Genomic DNA, 17,883 nt, shown 5'->3' with positions numbered 1-17,883 from the left:
TCCTGCATGATATTAAGAAATGCATTTCTTGAAAGTGAAATTGAAAGAAAGTGTTTTTTGTTAGAAAACTTTCTTCATAGTGGGACAAAGCTTGAGCTTCTAGCCTTGATGAGCAAGGTATTAAATGCTGGACTTCAGATCTTCATATACCGCAGTATGTGGTTTGCATATACTGAAGAAACATTTCTTTTCTAGATTGTTCTTTTATGGAAATAAAAATGCTGTGTAATTGATACTGCCCACTGGCTTCAGCTGTGTTTGCCTTTGTTTTGATTTAATTCACAGAATTTGACCCTGTATTTCACATATTTGCTGATTCAAAAGCATTCCTTAAAATCACAGCACCATACATTTCAGGAGTGCAGTAAGGTAGAAACTTAACTTCTAAAGAAGATACTGATCTATATATTATCATAAAGGTGATAACAACATGTGGTTGAATCCATAAACATGTTTTCACTGCTTAGATATACAAAATGCCATTACTGTATGGATTACTCTCTGTACATGTTAGCAGAAATGATTTCGAATATCTTCTGGGGGATTTTTTTTTTTTTTTAGAATGAGTGTATCTAAAACTTTTATTCATGAGAGTAAGATAAAATAGGCCAGATTTCCACGAGATCAAGACTGTATTCTGCAGTGTGCAAGATTCATAGTTATATAAAAATAAAATGTATATAAAGCTACAAGAAATAATTTAGGTTTTAGATTGAGAACAGATGATCACTTTTAGGAGTTCCTGTTGTGATCAGGTTTGAGCTGTTTTGCATTTTTAACTAGAACTATACATTAAAAAAAATAACCCTTTTTGTGTATTGACACTTTAGGAACATCAGAATTTCAAATGTGTTCCACTTATACCAGTTCCTATTGTGGATAGATTTTCTGAAGTTACCAAGCTGTGCTTCTGAAAGCATTATCTTATGTGCCAACAGTTTAAAACATTAATTGATTTTTCTGGTTGTCCATTTGCAATATATTCTGTAGGTCAGAGAACAGTAGGAACTTTTTTCCTAGCGTCTTGTAGATTCTGATCAAATTTGCTATAAGCTCAGTGTGCTCAATGCGCTTGCTAAAATCTTATCAGATAATAATTAAATAATTTAAAAAGCAACTTAGTGTAGGTATCTAATTATCAAAGAAACATTATGGCAGGAAGACCTTTTATTAAGGGTAACGTGTGTAATAAGACAATATGAAGTCATACTAATGAGTCATTAATCCCCACAGAGCTAGTGAGAGCAAGAAAATAGACTCAGACACTTGAAAGGTAAATTGACTTAGGCTAAATTAGTGCGTATGAAATCTGATGGAACAGAAGACATGGATTTCATCTTAAAAAAAATGCTGAAACTGGGAGCTTGATTTCAAGATGAAAGTTCTTTCTTTGGTGGCTAACTGGAGTGTACGTGGTATTTCCTGGGCCCTTATTAAATTTCAAAAAAATCCCACTCTTGAAAGAGGATGCAAGATAAAGGAAAAAAATCCATTCTGCACACAGGGAATAAATGTCAGTTGTGTTCATTGGTGCAATTAGGCAAAACCACAAACCTTTCAGCAAACTTCAATGTATGAAATGGGGTATAGCATTATTTCTGTAATAAAACCATCGTTAAGTCAGTAATAAGATTCTAACAGCATTTAAAAGGGAGAAACTTTATTCTAAAAAGTGTGGTATCTATTAATTGACAACATTCTAGATATATCTGAGGTGCAGTGATTTATATATTGCCACACAAAAGCTTCTAAAGCACTGGCTTTTGTAGGAAATATATAATTATTTCTGTGGATAAATAATTATATATGTTATTGTCTTTATAGCCTAAAGTTCATTGTATGCAAGGTCCTTTTTCAGGACAAATTAAAACTGAAAATAACTCCAAATAAGTGCACAAGAATTCAGCTGACAGTCATTTCTCCTACTTAGCAGGTGCTTTTATATATTTGTCTTTCATCCATTTTCCAATATCACTTTGTCAAATTTCAAAGAAATATTTTAATTCAGTTGCAATAATAGCTCATTTAATGCATTTTACTCTCTGTGTTAACAAGGTGAACAACAGTGATATACTGGTGAACTAAAAAAATTTTAAAAAATCTTTCAGATGTATTCATAGGATTTTATTAAAGTTGTCATCAAATGAAATGTAATGCTTTGTCAGACTTTTGCGTTTTAATTGTTTAAAAGTTTATAGCATAAAATACTACATCTAATATGGAATTTAAACACAATTTAAGTGCAATTACTGTCTCCATAAGAAGAATGAGAAATCTTACACCCCAGATTTTGCTTCTGCCACCAGAGTGAGTGATTATATACTGTAAATAATGGCTTGAAAAGCTAACCTAAATACTGTCTTTTATCTGTGCATTCAGTTCCCATTAGCTCCGGTGGAAATCCTCAGGTCAGAATTTGGTATTTCCATTTTCACTTTCTTTTTAAAGTTAGTGAAGAAAGGAGAAGATAGGTGTTGGAATTAATTGATAAATGAAAAATGAGTGTTTGAAACTGGGACACCTTCTATGATGAGAGCCTCTTTGGATTAGTTCGTCTCTATTGAAGCAGAAAGCATACTGCCCAGCTCTTTCTAAAACTGCAGAACAGTTTTAGTCTGGCTTGAAGTTGCAAAGGAGGTGAATAATGTTACCTGCATGTCCACCCTCCATGATAAGGCAGAATTTAGAGCTCTGGAATAAGAGAAAAATACGAACAGCATGAGGAGGAAGCAAGACTTATGGTGAATTATATCAAGATCGCTATAGTACTCTGTGCAGTAAGCCATCATTTTCCTAGAGTTTGTGTGCCTGATGGGTAGCTGGTTGTTTTACGCTGGAGAGAGGTGGAGGGTTTTTCTGGTACTTCAAAGTGATCAACCCCGTGGGCACTGTTGGTTGCAATGCCACCACAGTCAATTAGATTATTAATTACATTTATTGGTATTAAATTAGTCAGGACACGCATTTGATACAACTGTGAGCATGGAAGGAAGTCTGTTACTTTGTGCATAAAGTGATGTAATTAAACCCAAGACTTGAAAAATGACATAATGGTACTCTCTCAAGCTGTGCCCCTACATAAGCACCATGGTGTGGACTGGTAGAATAAAACTTTGCTTACAGTGGCTTGGAGGTGTTGAAAATCAAATGATGCCTTGTCTCCCCGAGATGGAAAGCTCTTCCACCTGGAGTTGTTCTTCACTGAAGAAGTGTGTGGGCATGTGGGTAGGAAATGGTGACACCGAAATGGTGATTTCCCTCAAAACAATGTATCACTCACAGGGAAGGAAGCAGACTGGGAACCCTCTCTGCTTTCTTGCACAAGGAATGAAATAGTTGCTGGTGTTGACATTTAAATTATCATCATCATTAACACGTTGTTGAGATAGATGAGGAGAGCCAGTCATAATTCAGGTTCATTATACACAGCGCTCTGAATCCCATATAAACACCTCTACACTGCTGGTTTTTAATCACATTTTTAGCTTTTCTTTACAAACGTCACCAAGATCTCTCTAAACCAGTCAGGAAACACTGCTGTTCTGTGAATCCCAGGCACATGAGAAGATCAGAAGAGATACTTGTTCCGTCTCATTATTGCCTTCATAAGCCGTTTGCTGGAGCTGACTGGCTCAGTTATTTCTGCACATCCGGTAGTCTCACTGTACTCTGTAAATTGGTACGGGGCCAAATTGATGTTGAATCTCATCATCATCCAGCAATTTTTGTAAATCTTAGAACCATCTCATATTTCGTTGGGGTGCAATTTAATCATGCATATTTTCTTTTTACAAGCGTTTTCTTTTCTTCCAAATATGGCTTTGCCTTGATGTATACATTTTATTTGATTTACTGTTGGATCATTAACTTTGATTCTTGCAATAAATTGTTAATAGTGCAAGATTTTTTGACTGCTTTTGCTGGAACATTGAATTTTCTATACTTTTGTGGTTGCTAAGCTTTTGAGTGACTTTTTTGTTATGTATGGAACTAACTTCAGTGGTTTGCAGTGCCTTTTTAGTTGGGCACTTTGTATGTTGTACAGCCCGGTAACTTTCTTTTCCTTGCTTTTGCTGTGCAGGACTTTGGGACAGAATGAAGATAATGAAAGAAATTACGATCTGGAAAATGATGTGAACTTGGCCAAGTCTCTTCAGCAATATCTTAAATATCTCAGTATTCTCTCCCAGTCTGCAGCTACAAATTTGTATCCAAGGAAGACGAATGACAAAGCTTCTGTCAAGGTAGTATTTTTAATGTGGTTCCTACATTCTGTGATTTTGCCTTCCTTCTTCTCTGAATTCTCCTTATTTTTCAATTTTCTCTTCTGACTCAAGACCAGACATTGTTTCTTTACCGCCTCCTCCAACTGATTATCATAACTACACTAACCAAGTTCTCTCCAAATGAGTGGAGTCAGCTTCAGCATTGTAAACGATAGAGCTCTTCTAATCTGGAGCATTTTAGCTTAATTAGGGATGGATTGTATGTGAGGAAGCAGGAAGAGTAGGATAAAGGTAGTAACATCTTCAATGGCTGATCTGAAACCCTTCTTACAGCATCTGAACTTCTCCTCTCCAAAACGCTGGCTGAACTACCCGGTGAATTCTTGCCGGTGTTTATGGTGCTTAGAATACAATTAATATAATATTTGAGCAGAATATCATTATCATTTGATAATGAATTGTGCCTCATCATTTCCTACTTCTTATTGATCATAAGGGAAGCCTATCATGACCAGTTAAGGTTCATATGTATACCTTATAAATATACGGATAGCTAGGAAGATAAATCACAACTTAAATTTCGAGTATTGGCTATGTTAAAAAACCACACAAATGCCTATTTGAGAACTAAAACAATTTTTTTCTTTCCTAGAGAAAATCTGTCTCACTCTCAGATGGAGCTTGATAAATTTATAAAAATGATTGGATGAAGGGGTTGCATATGACAGGCCCTTATAGCCCTAGATCTTTTACTCAAAAAATGCGTTTCTCCAAAGCAGTCTATTATTTTAAAGAAGTAGACTGCTATTATAGCAATCCTTTCAAAAAATTGTGCTATTTGCATGAATACAGTATAAATGCAAGAACCTTAGCTAAAAACTATACTGAAGTTTTAGCAAAAAAATCAGGTGAAGAAAATAAGGTGTCAAAGCCAAACTGCTAGTTTTTTTCCAGGAACTAACTCAGAGACACAGAACTACTGCAGTGTATCTGCAACACCAACTCCCAACAACAGTATCAGTTGTATCAACGATTTAGTCATGGTATAACTGAAATGTTGTTATTCTTGTCAGAAGCCGCAAGTTTCCAATTTCACTCATTGGTGTATATAACACGATTTAAGGCGTATGTCATTAGGTGTTAATCTGGGGTAAGAGAAACTTGCAGGCAGTGGTCAGACAGCTTTGGGGATGACGGAAGGTGAGCGACCACCTTCGTGGTACTTTTCCTCCAGTCTCTACTCATGGGAGCTGACTGCAGTGAGGATGCCCTGCTTTGAATCGCTGGCTTTCAGGGACAAGAAAACTTCCTCAAGAAGTATTTCAGTGGGTCTGGTGCTGTCATGCAAGTTCATAAATAATCCATATGGCTGAGACCTTCTGTGGGGAAGCCTGCTGTGATAACACCACCCACCAACCTTATCGAGTGTTGCCATGGAGATGGGTACTCTGAAGCCTGGGGGAGTGGGATAAAGAGGAGAAAATCTGGAAATGAAGCACGTACAGGAGCAAACAGTACACTTCTGTTTACTAAGGAGTGTTTTAAAACAACAGACGTTGACTCAGATGTGTTACCTATAATTTTTTTTTTTTTTTAAAAAAAGGAAAATTATCTTAAAAAGCAGTAATCAGTAATGAATTGTAAATGATCCTGGAGATATTTCTCTATCCTCTGCAAATCAAATACAACTGCTAATCTTCAAAAAGAAAGAAGAAGGACACTGTATTTGTACCTTGATTCATTGGGTCATTAATGGAATAACATTTAAACAAAAGAGAAACCAGAATTTTTGCTACTCCAGGAAGCAGAAAAAAAAAATAAAATTCAGCGATTTGAAAAGAGTAGGAAGGAAAGTAACTGCAAGAGCTACATTTGATATGGTCATACTACCTGAAATTGAAAATGGCCGTCTTAGGCACTTTAATTGAATGCTACGACAAAATCTTGGTACCTTATTTTTGTATTTCATATATAGATGAGTTATGAAACTACATGAAATAGTTGTAGCAAGATCTTATATTTTTAACTTTCTTGCACTTTTCTGATTAAAAATAAGGGTAAGACAGAGGTACTTTACCCTACTTAAATTTAGGATTGCAGCGTTTGGGCCTCTGCCCTTCTTAAAAATCATTTTCTTTCAAGTATATATTTACCTCTGTCACTTCATTCATTGCTGTCAGGGAGTAGGAGATGTAACACTACTCTGGTTGCTTTGATATCTTACCTACTATGAAGTATAGCTGAATCTTGCAGAAATTTAGTGTTTCTAGCAGACTTCCTGAGTGGATTCTGATTTGTTCCAAAACTGTCATCAGAGGACTCTGGCCAAGAGTAAAACAAAGGAAGAAAAAAGACAAAGAGGCTTTAAAATATTTATTATACTCTGTCCTGGTTTCAGATGGGATAGAGTTAATTTTCTTCCCAGTAGCTGGTATAGTGCTGTGGTTTGGATTTAGTATGAGAATAATGTTGATAACACACTGCTGGTTTAGTTGTTGCTAAGTAGTGCTTACACTAAGTCAAGGACTTTTCAGCTTCCCATGCTCTGCCAGGTGCACAAGAAGCTGGGAAGGACCATAGCCAGGACAGCTGACCCCAGCTGGCCCAAGGGCTATTCCATACCATATGGTGGCATGCTCAGTATAGAAACTGGGGGGAGTTGGCTGGGGGCAGTGACTGTTGCCTGGGGACAGGGTGGGCATCGGTCAGCGGGTGGTGAGCAATTGCATTGTGCATCACTTGTTTTGTATGTTCTTTTATCATGATTATTTTTTTTATTATTATTTTCTCTTCCTCTGCTGTCCTATTAAACTGTCTTTATCTCAACCCACAGGTTTTACCTTTTTTTTTCTGATTCTCTCCCTCATCCCACCAGGGGGGTGGCGAGGGTGAGAGAGCGTCTGTGTGGTGCTTAGTTGCTGACTGAGGTTAAACCACGACAGCTCTTTTTGGCGCCCAACATGGGGCACAAAGGGTTGAGAAAACGACAGATCTGACCAGAGTGTGTTAAAACAAATTTGTTATAAGCATTCATTATCTTAGTTTAGTAGTCAATCACAATGTTGATTTACTTGCTCTCAAAGTTGTTGTATTTGTTCTCGGAGTTGTGTTATGTAACACCTTGCTTGCCGTATATGCTGTTCATCAGTATTTATGTGCTGTTTATCACCTCTGGGAGGTGGAATAAGGTCATCACTTTGCTGTACTGTGTAACACTTATGGTATGATAAAATTATTGGTCATGAGATCAACCTGGTATTTGTTCTCAACATTGCCGTTACTTTGGGAGCCATCTACCAGAAATAATTATACTTTTTACTTTTTCTCCTTGGAGACCCAGCCTATGGGGGACACACCTCCTCCACCTTCCCCTTCTCCTCCAGGCTAATTACAATAGCTCTTGAGAAGTTTGAATATCCTTGGGATGTTCAAACCAGCATGTTGCTGTTGCTACATCTCCCGAATGTGTGTCAGCTCTTGCTTAGGGTTAAACAACTATTTAAGAATACTGAGGCTACTCCAACCCCAGCAACAGGCACTGTGGCTACTCAAACCCTGGCAACAGTCATTGTGGCTGCTCCAGCCCCCATGACAGGCACTGTGGCTACTGAAACCCCGCAACAGGCACTGTGGCTACTCCCACCCCCACGACAGCCACTGCAGCTGAACCAGAGAACCAACCAGTGCTGCTATCAGTCACCCCCATACTCAAGAAGTAATCTTGGAAGCAAAATTCAGCTTGTTTAGTAAGGGATGAAGAAGCTTCTCCTAAGAGGGAACAGAAGGAAGAAGCATACTTCCCTGCCAGCAAGGTGGCAGAGTACTCTAAAGCAGGGCCAGCACGAGAACAGGAGGAGGAAGAGGAAGAATTTCCCGCTTCCTTCCAAGGAAGAACTCGGTGGGAGGGTTTCTCCTCTTCCTTAGAGGGAGAGGAACAACTCATAAACGAGACGGTAACCACCCGATCTCTATCCCTGAGTGAGCTGTGAGATATGCAAAAGGATTTCAGCTGTTGTCCAGGTGAGCACATTGTCACCTGGAAGCTCTGATACTGGGATAATGGGGCCAGTAACCTGGAATTAGAGGATAAGGAAGCCAAGCAGCTGGGATCCCTTTCTAGGAAAGGGGGCATTGACAAAGAAATTGGAAAAGGAGCACAAGTCCTCAGCCCCTGGAGGCAACTCCTGTCAGCTATGAAGGAAAGGTATCCCTTCAAGGAAGATGTTATATGTCACCCTGGCAAGTGGACCACCATGGAGAGAGGTATCCAGTACCTGAGGGCATTAGCCATGCTGGAGGTGATTTATGATGACCTGGACAACAAGCAGTTATCCAAAGATCCAGATGAAGTCAGGTGCACACGACCCATGTGGCAGAAGTTGGTACGGAGCACATCATTGTTGTATGCTAACTCTTTGGCAGTAATGACCTGGAAAGACAGAGAAGGACAAATGGTAGATGAAATGGCTGGTCAATTCCAGAAATATGAAGAAAGTCTCTCTTCCTCCCTACAGGGAGGAAGTGCTAGCTGAAAAACTGTCCCAGGAGTTCCAGTGATTCAAAGAGGGTATGTCCTACTCCCCACCCGTACAAACCAGTATCTAGATATTAGGAGTCAGTGTTCTTCTGCTCAAGAGAGAGGATATAGAGGGTACACACCACAGGCCATTCTGTGGTTTTACCTACATGACCACGGAGAGGACATGAGGAAGTGGGATGGAAAACCCACCTCGACCGTATAAGCACAGGTACGTGAGTTGCAAGGAAAAACAATCACCAAAGGGGGTTCTTCCAGGAAAATTGCCGCTCCATTTTCCAGTGGGCAGTTCCCCACACAGAGTAGAAGGTCTGATCTTATTCCTGATCTTAGTGAAGAGACTTCTGATTCGTATTTACAAGGAGTAGTGAATACCATGACCAGGACTAGAGGGGCCCTGCCTCTAGCCAGGTGGAGGAAAAGGACAGCTGGGTTTACTGGACTGTATGGATTTGATGGTCTGGCACATCAGACCTACAGGAGTATAAGGCTCTAGTGGACACGGGTGCACAGTGTACCCTAATGCCATCAAGCAATAAAGGGGCAGAACCCATCTGAGTTTCTGGAGTGACAGGGGGATCCCAACAGCTAACTGTATTGGAGGCCAAAGTGAGTCTAACTGGGAATGAGTGGCAAAAGCACCCAATTGTGACTGGCCCAGAGGCTCTGTGCATCCTTGGCATACACTACTTCAAGAGAGGGAATTTCAAGGACCTGAAAGGGTACTGGTGGGCTTTTGGTATAGCTGCCTTGGAAACAGGAAATTACATGGCTGTCCACCTTACCTGGTCTCTCGAAGGACCCTTCTGTTGTGGGATTGCTGAGGGTCGAAGAACAACAGGTACCGATTGCCACCACAACGGTGCACCGGTGGCAATATCGCACCAACTGAGACTCCCTGATTCCCATCCATAAGCTGATTCATGGACTGGAGAGCCAAGGAGTGATCAGCAAGACTCACTCGCCCTTTAACAGTCCCATATGGCCAGTGCAAAAGTCTGATGCAGAGTGGAGACGAACAGTAGACTATGGCGGCCTGAATGAAGTCACACCGCCGCTGAGTGCTGCCGTGACAGACATGCTAGAACTTCAATATGAGCTGGAGTCAAAGGCAGCCAAGCAGTATGCCACAATTGATATCACTAATGCATTCTTCTCAATCCCTTTGGCAGCAGAGTGCAGGCCACAGTTTGCTTTCACTTGGAGGGGCATCCAGTACTCCTGGAATCGACTGCCCCAGGGGTGGAAACACAGCCCTACCATTTGCCATGGACTGATCCAGATGGCACTGGAACAGGGTGAGGCTCCGGAACATGTGCAATACATTGATGACGACATTGTGTGGGGCAACACAGCAGAAGAACTTTTTGAGAAAGGGAAGAAAATAGTCCAAATCCTCCTGAAAGCTGGTTTTGCCATAAAACAAAGTAAGGCCAAGGGACCTGCACAGGAGATCCAGTTTTTAGGAAAAAAATGGCAAGATGGATGTCATCAGATCCCAATGGATGTGATCAACAAAATAACAGCTATGTCTCCACCAACTAGCAAAAAAGAAACACAAGCTTTCTTAGGCATTGTGGGTTTTTGGAGAATGCATATTCCAAATTACAGTCTGATTGTAAGCCCTCTATCAAGTGACTCGGAAGAAGAACGATTTCAAATGGGGCCCTGAGCAACAACAAGCCTTTGAACAAATTAAACGGGAGATAGTTCATGCAGTAGCCCTTGGGCCAGTCCAGGCAGTGCAAGGTGTAAAAAATGTGCTCTACACGGCAGCTGGGGAGAATGGCCCTACCTGGAGCCTCTGGCAGAAAGCACCGAGGGACACTCGAGGTCGACCCTTAGGGTTTTGGAGTTGGGGATACAGAGGATCCGAGGCCCACTACACTCCAACTGAAAAAGAGATATTGGCAGCATAGGAAGGGGTTCGAGCTGATTCGGAAGTGGTTGGTACTGAAGCACAGCTCCTCCTGGCACCCCGACTGCTGGAGCTGGGCTGGATGTTCAAAGGGAGGGTCCCCTCTACACATTACACAACTGATGCTATGTGGAGTAAGTGGGTCACACTGATCACACAACGGTCTCGAATAGGAAACCCCAATCGCCCAGGAATCTTGGAAGTAATTATGGACTGGCCAGAAGGCAAGGATTTTGGAATATCACCAGAGGAGGAGGTGACGTGCTGAGGAGGCCATACTGTATAATAAACTGCCAGAAAATGAGAAGCAATATGCCCTGTTTACTGATGGGTCCTGTCACCTTGTGGGAAAGCATCAGAGATGGAAAGCTGCTGCATGGAGTCCTATATGACAAGTTGTAGAAACTGCTGAAGGAGAATGGGAATTGAGTCAGTTTGCAGAGGTGAAAGCCATCCAGCTGGCTTTAAATATTGCTGAAAGAGAAAAATGGCCAGTGCTCTATCTCTATACTGACTCATGGATGGTGGCAAATGCCTTGTGGGGGTGGTTGCAGCAATGGAAGCAGAAGGACTGGCAGTGCAGAGGTAAACCCATTATGGGCTGCTGCATTATGGCAAGATATTGCTGCCTGGGTTAGAGAACTCGGTTGTAAAAGTACGTCACGTAGATGCTCACGTACCCAAGAGTCGGGCCACTGAAGAACATCAAAACAGCCAGCAGGTGGATCAGGCTGCTAAGATTGAAGTGGCTCAGGTGGATCTGGACTGGCAACATAAGGGTGAATTATTTATAGCTTGGTGGGCCCATGACACCTCAGGCCATCAAGGAAGAGATGCAACATATAAACGGGCTTGTGATCACAGCGCGGGCTTGACCACGGACACTGTTGCACAGATTATCCATGAATGTGAAACATGCACTGCAATTAAACAAGCCAAGCAGTTAAAGCCTCTGTGGTATGGAGGACGATGTCTGAAATATAAATATGGGGAGGCCTGGCAGATCGATTATATCACACTCCCACTGACCTGCCAAGGCAAGCGCCATGTGCTTACAATGGTGGAAGCAACCACCGGATGGCTGGAAACATATCCTGTGCCCCATGCCACCACCCGGAACACTATCCTGGGCCTTGAAAAGCAAGTCCTATGGCGACATGACACCCCAGAAAGAATTGAGTCAGACAACGGGACTCATTTCTGAAACAACCTCATAGACACCTGGGCCAAAGAGCCCATTGAGTGGGTATATTACATCCCCTGTCATGCACCAGCCTCCGGGAAAATCGAAGGATACAATGGAGTGTTAAAGCCTACACTGAGAGCAATGGGTGGTGGGACATTCAAACATTGGGATGCATGTTTAGCAAAAGCCACCTGGTTAGTCAACACTAGAGGATCTACAAATCGAGCTGGCCTTGCCCAATCAAAACTTTTATGTATTGCAGAAGGGGATAAAGTCCCTGTAGTGCACATAAAAAATATGCTGGGGAAGACAGTCTGGGTTACTCCTGCCTTGGGCAAAGGTAAATACATTTGTAGGATTGCTTTTGCTCAACAACCTGGGTCCACTTGGTGGGTGATGTGGGAGGATGGGGAAGTCTGATATGTACCTCAAGGGGATTTGATTTTGGGTGAGAATAGCCAATGAACTAAATGATATGATGTTAATTGCTATATAATACTGTGTGTCATCACTTTTATGGTGGCTACATGCCATATCAATGCTATTACAGTAAGAATCACCCAGATTAATTCTGGCGCAGCGATCGCTGCTCAGGGGCAGGCTGGGCATGTCACGCCCAGGTTCTACTCTTTCCAATACATTCCAATTAATCACCACCACTTTTCCTGTCTTTTGATATAAACACACAGATATCATTCCCTTGGTCTATGAGCCATCCCTCTAAAATGTCCGTTGGGTTCATTTAGTCCATGACTTTGGGTTCCGTCTGTCATAGCAGGGCAGGAGAGATGGTGAGTGGTGTTGGATTGTTGCATGCTGAAGCCAGTTCTGGTTCCATCACTGCTGCACTTTGCTCGGTTTCATCATGAAGAATGAAGTTCATTCTTCATTAATCTGGGTGATTCTTACTGTAATACCGTTGATATGGCATATAGCCTGCCTGACATGGCATGAGCATTGCATTGTGCATCACTTGTTTTGTATGTTCTTTTGTCATGATTATTTTTATTGCTATTATTTTCTCTTCCTCTGCTGTCCTATTAAACTGTCTTTATCTCAACCCACGGGTTTTACTTTTTTTCTGGTTCTCTCCCCCATCCCACTGGGGGGGAGGGTGAGCGAGTGGCTGTGTGGTGCTTAGTTGCTGACTGAGGTTAAACCACAGCATAGTGTTAGTATCTTAACATAAATATTTTTAATCAATCAAACTCTTTTACAAACTTTTGGTCTCTAGTTTTCCTACTATCTTCCACATGTATTATCAGAATAAAATTACAGAGCTGCAACATTACCAAGTAGACAGCACACATACAGTTATGCATAAAGTTGTGAAATAAGACATGGCAAAACCTAAAACAGGTAACTCTTTTCCTATTTCCCTTGTTCAAACAACTGTCAACTTGAGGATTGATACAACAGTGGCAGAAATAACACTGTTAAATCATGTGATGGACCAAAATCCCTATAACGTCTACCATTTATTGCAAGAGCTTCTTTTCTTTGAGTGATTTTTGAAGCACTTGAAGTTCATCACTAACTTAGAATTTTTTCTCAGTATTTAGACAGTATCCACTGCAGGCTGTAATCTAGCCAGTTGATAATGACTCTGCTAGTGGATAAATAGCAGTAAATCAGAAGACGTGGTGGGTCTGTTTCCTGAGGATTACAGTTGTAAGGAACATTTCACTTTAGTTCAGCTGAAAAGAGTTGTTCAGAAAATGGGCACTTGGTGGCATTTGTTACTTAAGCATTAGCTAGTGGTTTTTTGGGTTTGGTTTTTTTTTTCCCCTGACTTGGGCTTAATGAAGGTTTTACCATTCATTGTGATGCAATGCTGCATTATCAGTATTTGTTATTCCTTTGTACCAAACCTGGACTTTGTAAGGAAAATAACATATAGCCAGGCACATGCCATAATGAGAAAGCTTGGTTTATCTCATCTACTGAGGCAAGAAATGCAGAGGCTTCAAATCACATGTGAATTCCCTTGCTCTTCTCCCCTCCAATTAGAGCAAACCCCTCTCTTCCAGAAAAAAACCCAAAACCAAAACCCTGAAAAAACCACTGCACTGTTGACATTCCTACAGAAACTGAGAAGCAGAGTTTTGTTGGGTTTGAAAGGACAGCACATAGCTGATATTAGTAAAGCTAGTCAGCTGTAAAAGGAGAGCTTGCTTGCTTTGCTGCTGATGGCAGCCCTGCTGGTGAGCTCTGTGTGAGCGTTTGCATAGCAGGGCATGCGGGAAGCCTTGAGGAAATCTTTAAATAAAGGAGGTGGAAAAAGAAAAAATTAGCTATGTCCACAGCGGCCGTTACAGCAAAGCAAAAAGAGAGGCAGCAAAAATGATCAGTGTGGAAACAAATACTCCTGTTGTCTACTTTTCACCAGCCATTAGCTGAGGCAGTGAGGAATGATCTTACATTATAGCTTTACAAAAAGTCCAAATGCCTGCAGTTGAATAGTAACAGGAGATTTCAATTATACTGCTTTCTTCTGACCAAGAACAATTTTTTAGTCATCACAGAAAGAGAAAAGATTTGAAATGTGATCCAGATGTACTTAAAAGTCTCAAAATTAGGAAGAAAATAAAAATAACTCACCTGGAATTGCTTGGGGTTTTTTTGAACTAGCTCTCATTTTTACATATTCTCTTGCCTTCTGGTAGCCTGACTTGTGATTTTTTTAATGCCTCAGGCTGGCAAAGTGCACCGCTTTGGTAACGTAGCACTGCACTGGGCTCATTTCAGCCGCAGGGGCTATAGCAGACAGCAATCGTGTCCACCGTGCCATATGGCCCGACACCTTCGTCCTCGCACTTTTGATCTCCCAGCTCCGCTCTGGGGCTGGATGCTCCATCGGCTCCTCTGGGAAACCTTCGGGGCAGGATGTAGGTATACGGAAGTTGCGTGCTACGCTTATGCTAGTGCTGCAATTCTTATTGCAGGGGTCTCTGTTTTATCATTTAAGGTTTTAGGGCTGGAAGATGCATGTAATTGCTCTTATTCTTTCATCTTGACTTGCCTCTGAGGTCTTCAGATATGGGTCCTACCAGCTGCTAAGGTCTTCCTCAGGCTGGTGTGCCATTCAGGCCCTAGTACATAGTGTAGGGAGGAAGAGAGAAAAAGGATTATCTCAGAGTCTTCAGGGAGTTTCATCCATTTTCTGCTTTTTCTGTTTCTCTGAGTTTTACTTGCATTCATTTTTAAGGTAAACTTTATGTATAAATAGTGTGATTGCAGAAACCTCCAAGTCTCAGGTATTCTTGTAAGTTTTAAAGCAAAGACTTTGGAAAAAAACCAGAATCTTTACATCAAAGAAGTTGCTAATAAAATTAAAGAATTTTTTAAAATTTAAAAATTTAAATTTTTAAAATTTAATTTTAAAAAAATAAATTTACAGAATCATGAAGGGAAAAAGAAACAGATAAAGTGACTGGTTAGTGGCAGAGGGGTATGGCTGGTTGTTAGATCAGCAGTACAATGGCGCTGAAAGGGGAGAAGGTGCAAATAAAAACTGTTGTGGCAGAGTCAGTTTGCTGGAATCTAGAAGGGTACGAAGGTTAGACAAGGCATTGGGTAAAGCTTATGTTTTAGTCCTCAGTACAAAAGGGAACCCTTTTTCCCCTTTCACTTTCAGGGAAGCGTACTCATAGATTTGCTGGCTTGAAAATCAATTGTTTGATGCTTTGTAATTGATCTCCTGAAAGAATTAGGATGTGTGGTAATTATTAAAAAAGATTATTATTTATTTTAGAAAATCTGAGTGCACGAGTGCTCAAAGATGTACTCTGAACTTATCTGCAAGTAATAATTGCTGTGATTAACTAGCAAGAAATTACACAGTCATTGCTCATTTTAATCTGGACCTTTAATTCAAAAAAGTGGGACCCTTATTTATCTAACACTGATTAAAATACAGTACTGAATGAAGATCATCAGAAAATGATTTGATGGCTGACTGCTGAAAAGTCAAAAACCTTTCTGCAATGTATACATTTAAATTCTGCTGATATAAATGTAAAATTTAATATTTCATATATGGGGGATTATGTATAAGCAAGAAAAATGTAATTCACCCTGTGCATAAACACATTCATAAAAATATCAGGAATAATTGATAAAGGAGTGTCTCCCTGAAGCTACAGTATTGCCCGTCTATCGGCATATCTATACAACAACAAATAGAGTAATATCTGAACATCTCACAAGCATTGATGTATTTATTTACCTAATACCATTACAAAGTAGGGAAGAACTAAGACCCCTATTTCACAGATGGATTAGATAGCTTTTCTGAGGTCGTGCAAGAATTTTTTGGTAGAGCGTAGACTGAAAGTTAAGCCTCAAATCCCAGATAAGTATTTCATCTTTTGGATCATTCTCCCCTCCATGGCTCTTTTCAGCAAAATAGAAACTTTAAAGTCCTCTTAAAAAATGCAAACAAGCAAAAAAAAAAAAATCCCAACCCGAAATCCCAATGAAAAAAACAAAACCCCATAAGCGTTGGAGCAGAATTCATTTGACCAAATACAGATGTTTGTATTGGTGCAAGTTAGCCTAAACTCATGATCAGCGGAGAGAAAAAAGGAATTTTCAAGTTGTGATCCATCCATTCGAATTTAATTATATAAAATCAGATGTGGTAAATTCTATCCTGCATGAATCTGGTCTAAATAGAAATTTGTTTCCGGGAGGACTGGTACCCATACATTTGAAGATCTAACAGAATCATGGCTACAAAGCCTAGTAAAATTACAGTCAGTTTGTTTGGAGCATAAATACACAGTTTGGCAATCTAATGTGACCTGTGATTTAATTTTTGAGCTTAATAATTTGGCAAGTGAAGATTCTAGTGCCAGTATCATGCTCTTCAAGTCTCAGACCTAACACTTACCTTTACTTACAACCTATCAGTTCATGTACAATGTAGTGACAGAATTTCCACGTCTTAACATAGAAATCATAATTTCCCTTATCACACAGCTTGTAAAATTTGTAATCTTGTAAAGATTATTTGTACAATGATTTGAAGATACAAGTGCTGTAGAAATGATATTATAAATGTGTGTAGGCCTGGAGGCTTATTTAAAAGATCAATTCATTAATTTCTAGTAATTTCCAGATGAAACATAGGTTGATAATTTTAAAATACTGACTGGACAATAAGATTTGCTTCTTTTTCAGATCTCTCCCCACCCCTTTAAAATCAACTCTTTTTTGCCAAATACCGTGTGTTTAGAGTTTTTGTTTCTGTCCTTTCTCCTGCAAGCTTGCTAATTTGTCTTGCAAATATTTACTCACTGTACTTCAGTACACTGGGCTAAGTAAATAGAAGATGGTGGAGCTGGTACCATTTTTAATGTGTATTCCATGTTTATTTTTAGATCATACTTATAAAATAAGAGAATAGAGTTCACAAAAATTTAAACTTATTTTATCTAACTTCTGGGTGAGTGTGCTGGTGTATACATTTCAGGACAATGCAACAACAATTTTTTTTAATGAGGGAAGAAAAAACTCACCTTACCTCTAGCAGTTGTCCAGGAAATGGTTGGTTGCTTTCAATGGGGTTGTAAAGCAATGTTATAGACATGGATCCTGCAGATCTCTGTCCACTTGCATTTCTTTGGGTAAAAATAGTCTCTAGATTCATATGTTAGAGTTATGAATATATTGAATTGGTGCTAATGTGCTCAACTTTTGGCAGATGAAGATCTTCATGTTTCTATGTAAATCATCTTTAGATAATGAGTTAGCTCAATATACCAGCATATGCCTACAGAAAATGTGTTTAAACATCATTCACTGAAACCTTAAGTAACAGACTTATTGACATATGAGCAAACTGTTCTCAGACAAGGGAAGCTGATAAACCCTGGTATATCTATCAGCACTGATGGCCATGCTGCACAATTTCTACCATCCACTGGGGGCTGACTGTCACTTTTTGGTTCCTGTTAGTAACGTTAGGGAGCTGGTGAACCTGGTAGCCTGACAGAGGTGAAGGTGCGTCAGC

General features: G+C 40.2%; 1 protein-coding gene across 1 annotated transcript in view; it reads left to right on the top strand.

Annotated features, from left to right (window-relative positions):
* PTPRN2 (protein tyrosine phosphatase receptor type N2) overlaps positions 1–17,883 on the top strand; it is a 679,248-nt gene that overhangs the window by 240,227 nt on the left and 421,138 nt on the right. Inside the window, 1 exon segment of the mRNA XM_075495417.1 lies at positions 4,082–4,244. Within this exon segment, the coding sequence (XP_075351532.1) occupies positions 4,082–4,244 (163 nt within the window).

The sequence above is a fragment of the Mycteria americana genome, chromosome 2 (genome assembly GCF_035582795.1).
Source record: "Mycteria americana isolate JAX WOST 10 ecotype Jacksonville Zoo and Gardens chromosome 2, USCA_MyAme_1.0, whole genome shotgun sequence".
NCBI classification, from domain to species: Eukaryota; Metazoa; Chordata; class Aves; order Ciconiiformes; family Ciconiidae; genus Mycteria; species Mycteria americana.
Note: the sequence above shows the minus strand (reverse complement) of the source record. Positions and strands in the feature narration are given on the sequence as shown.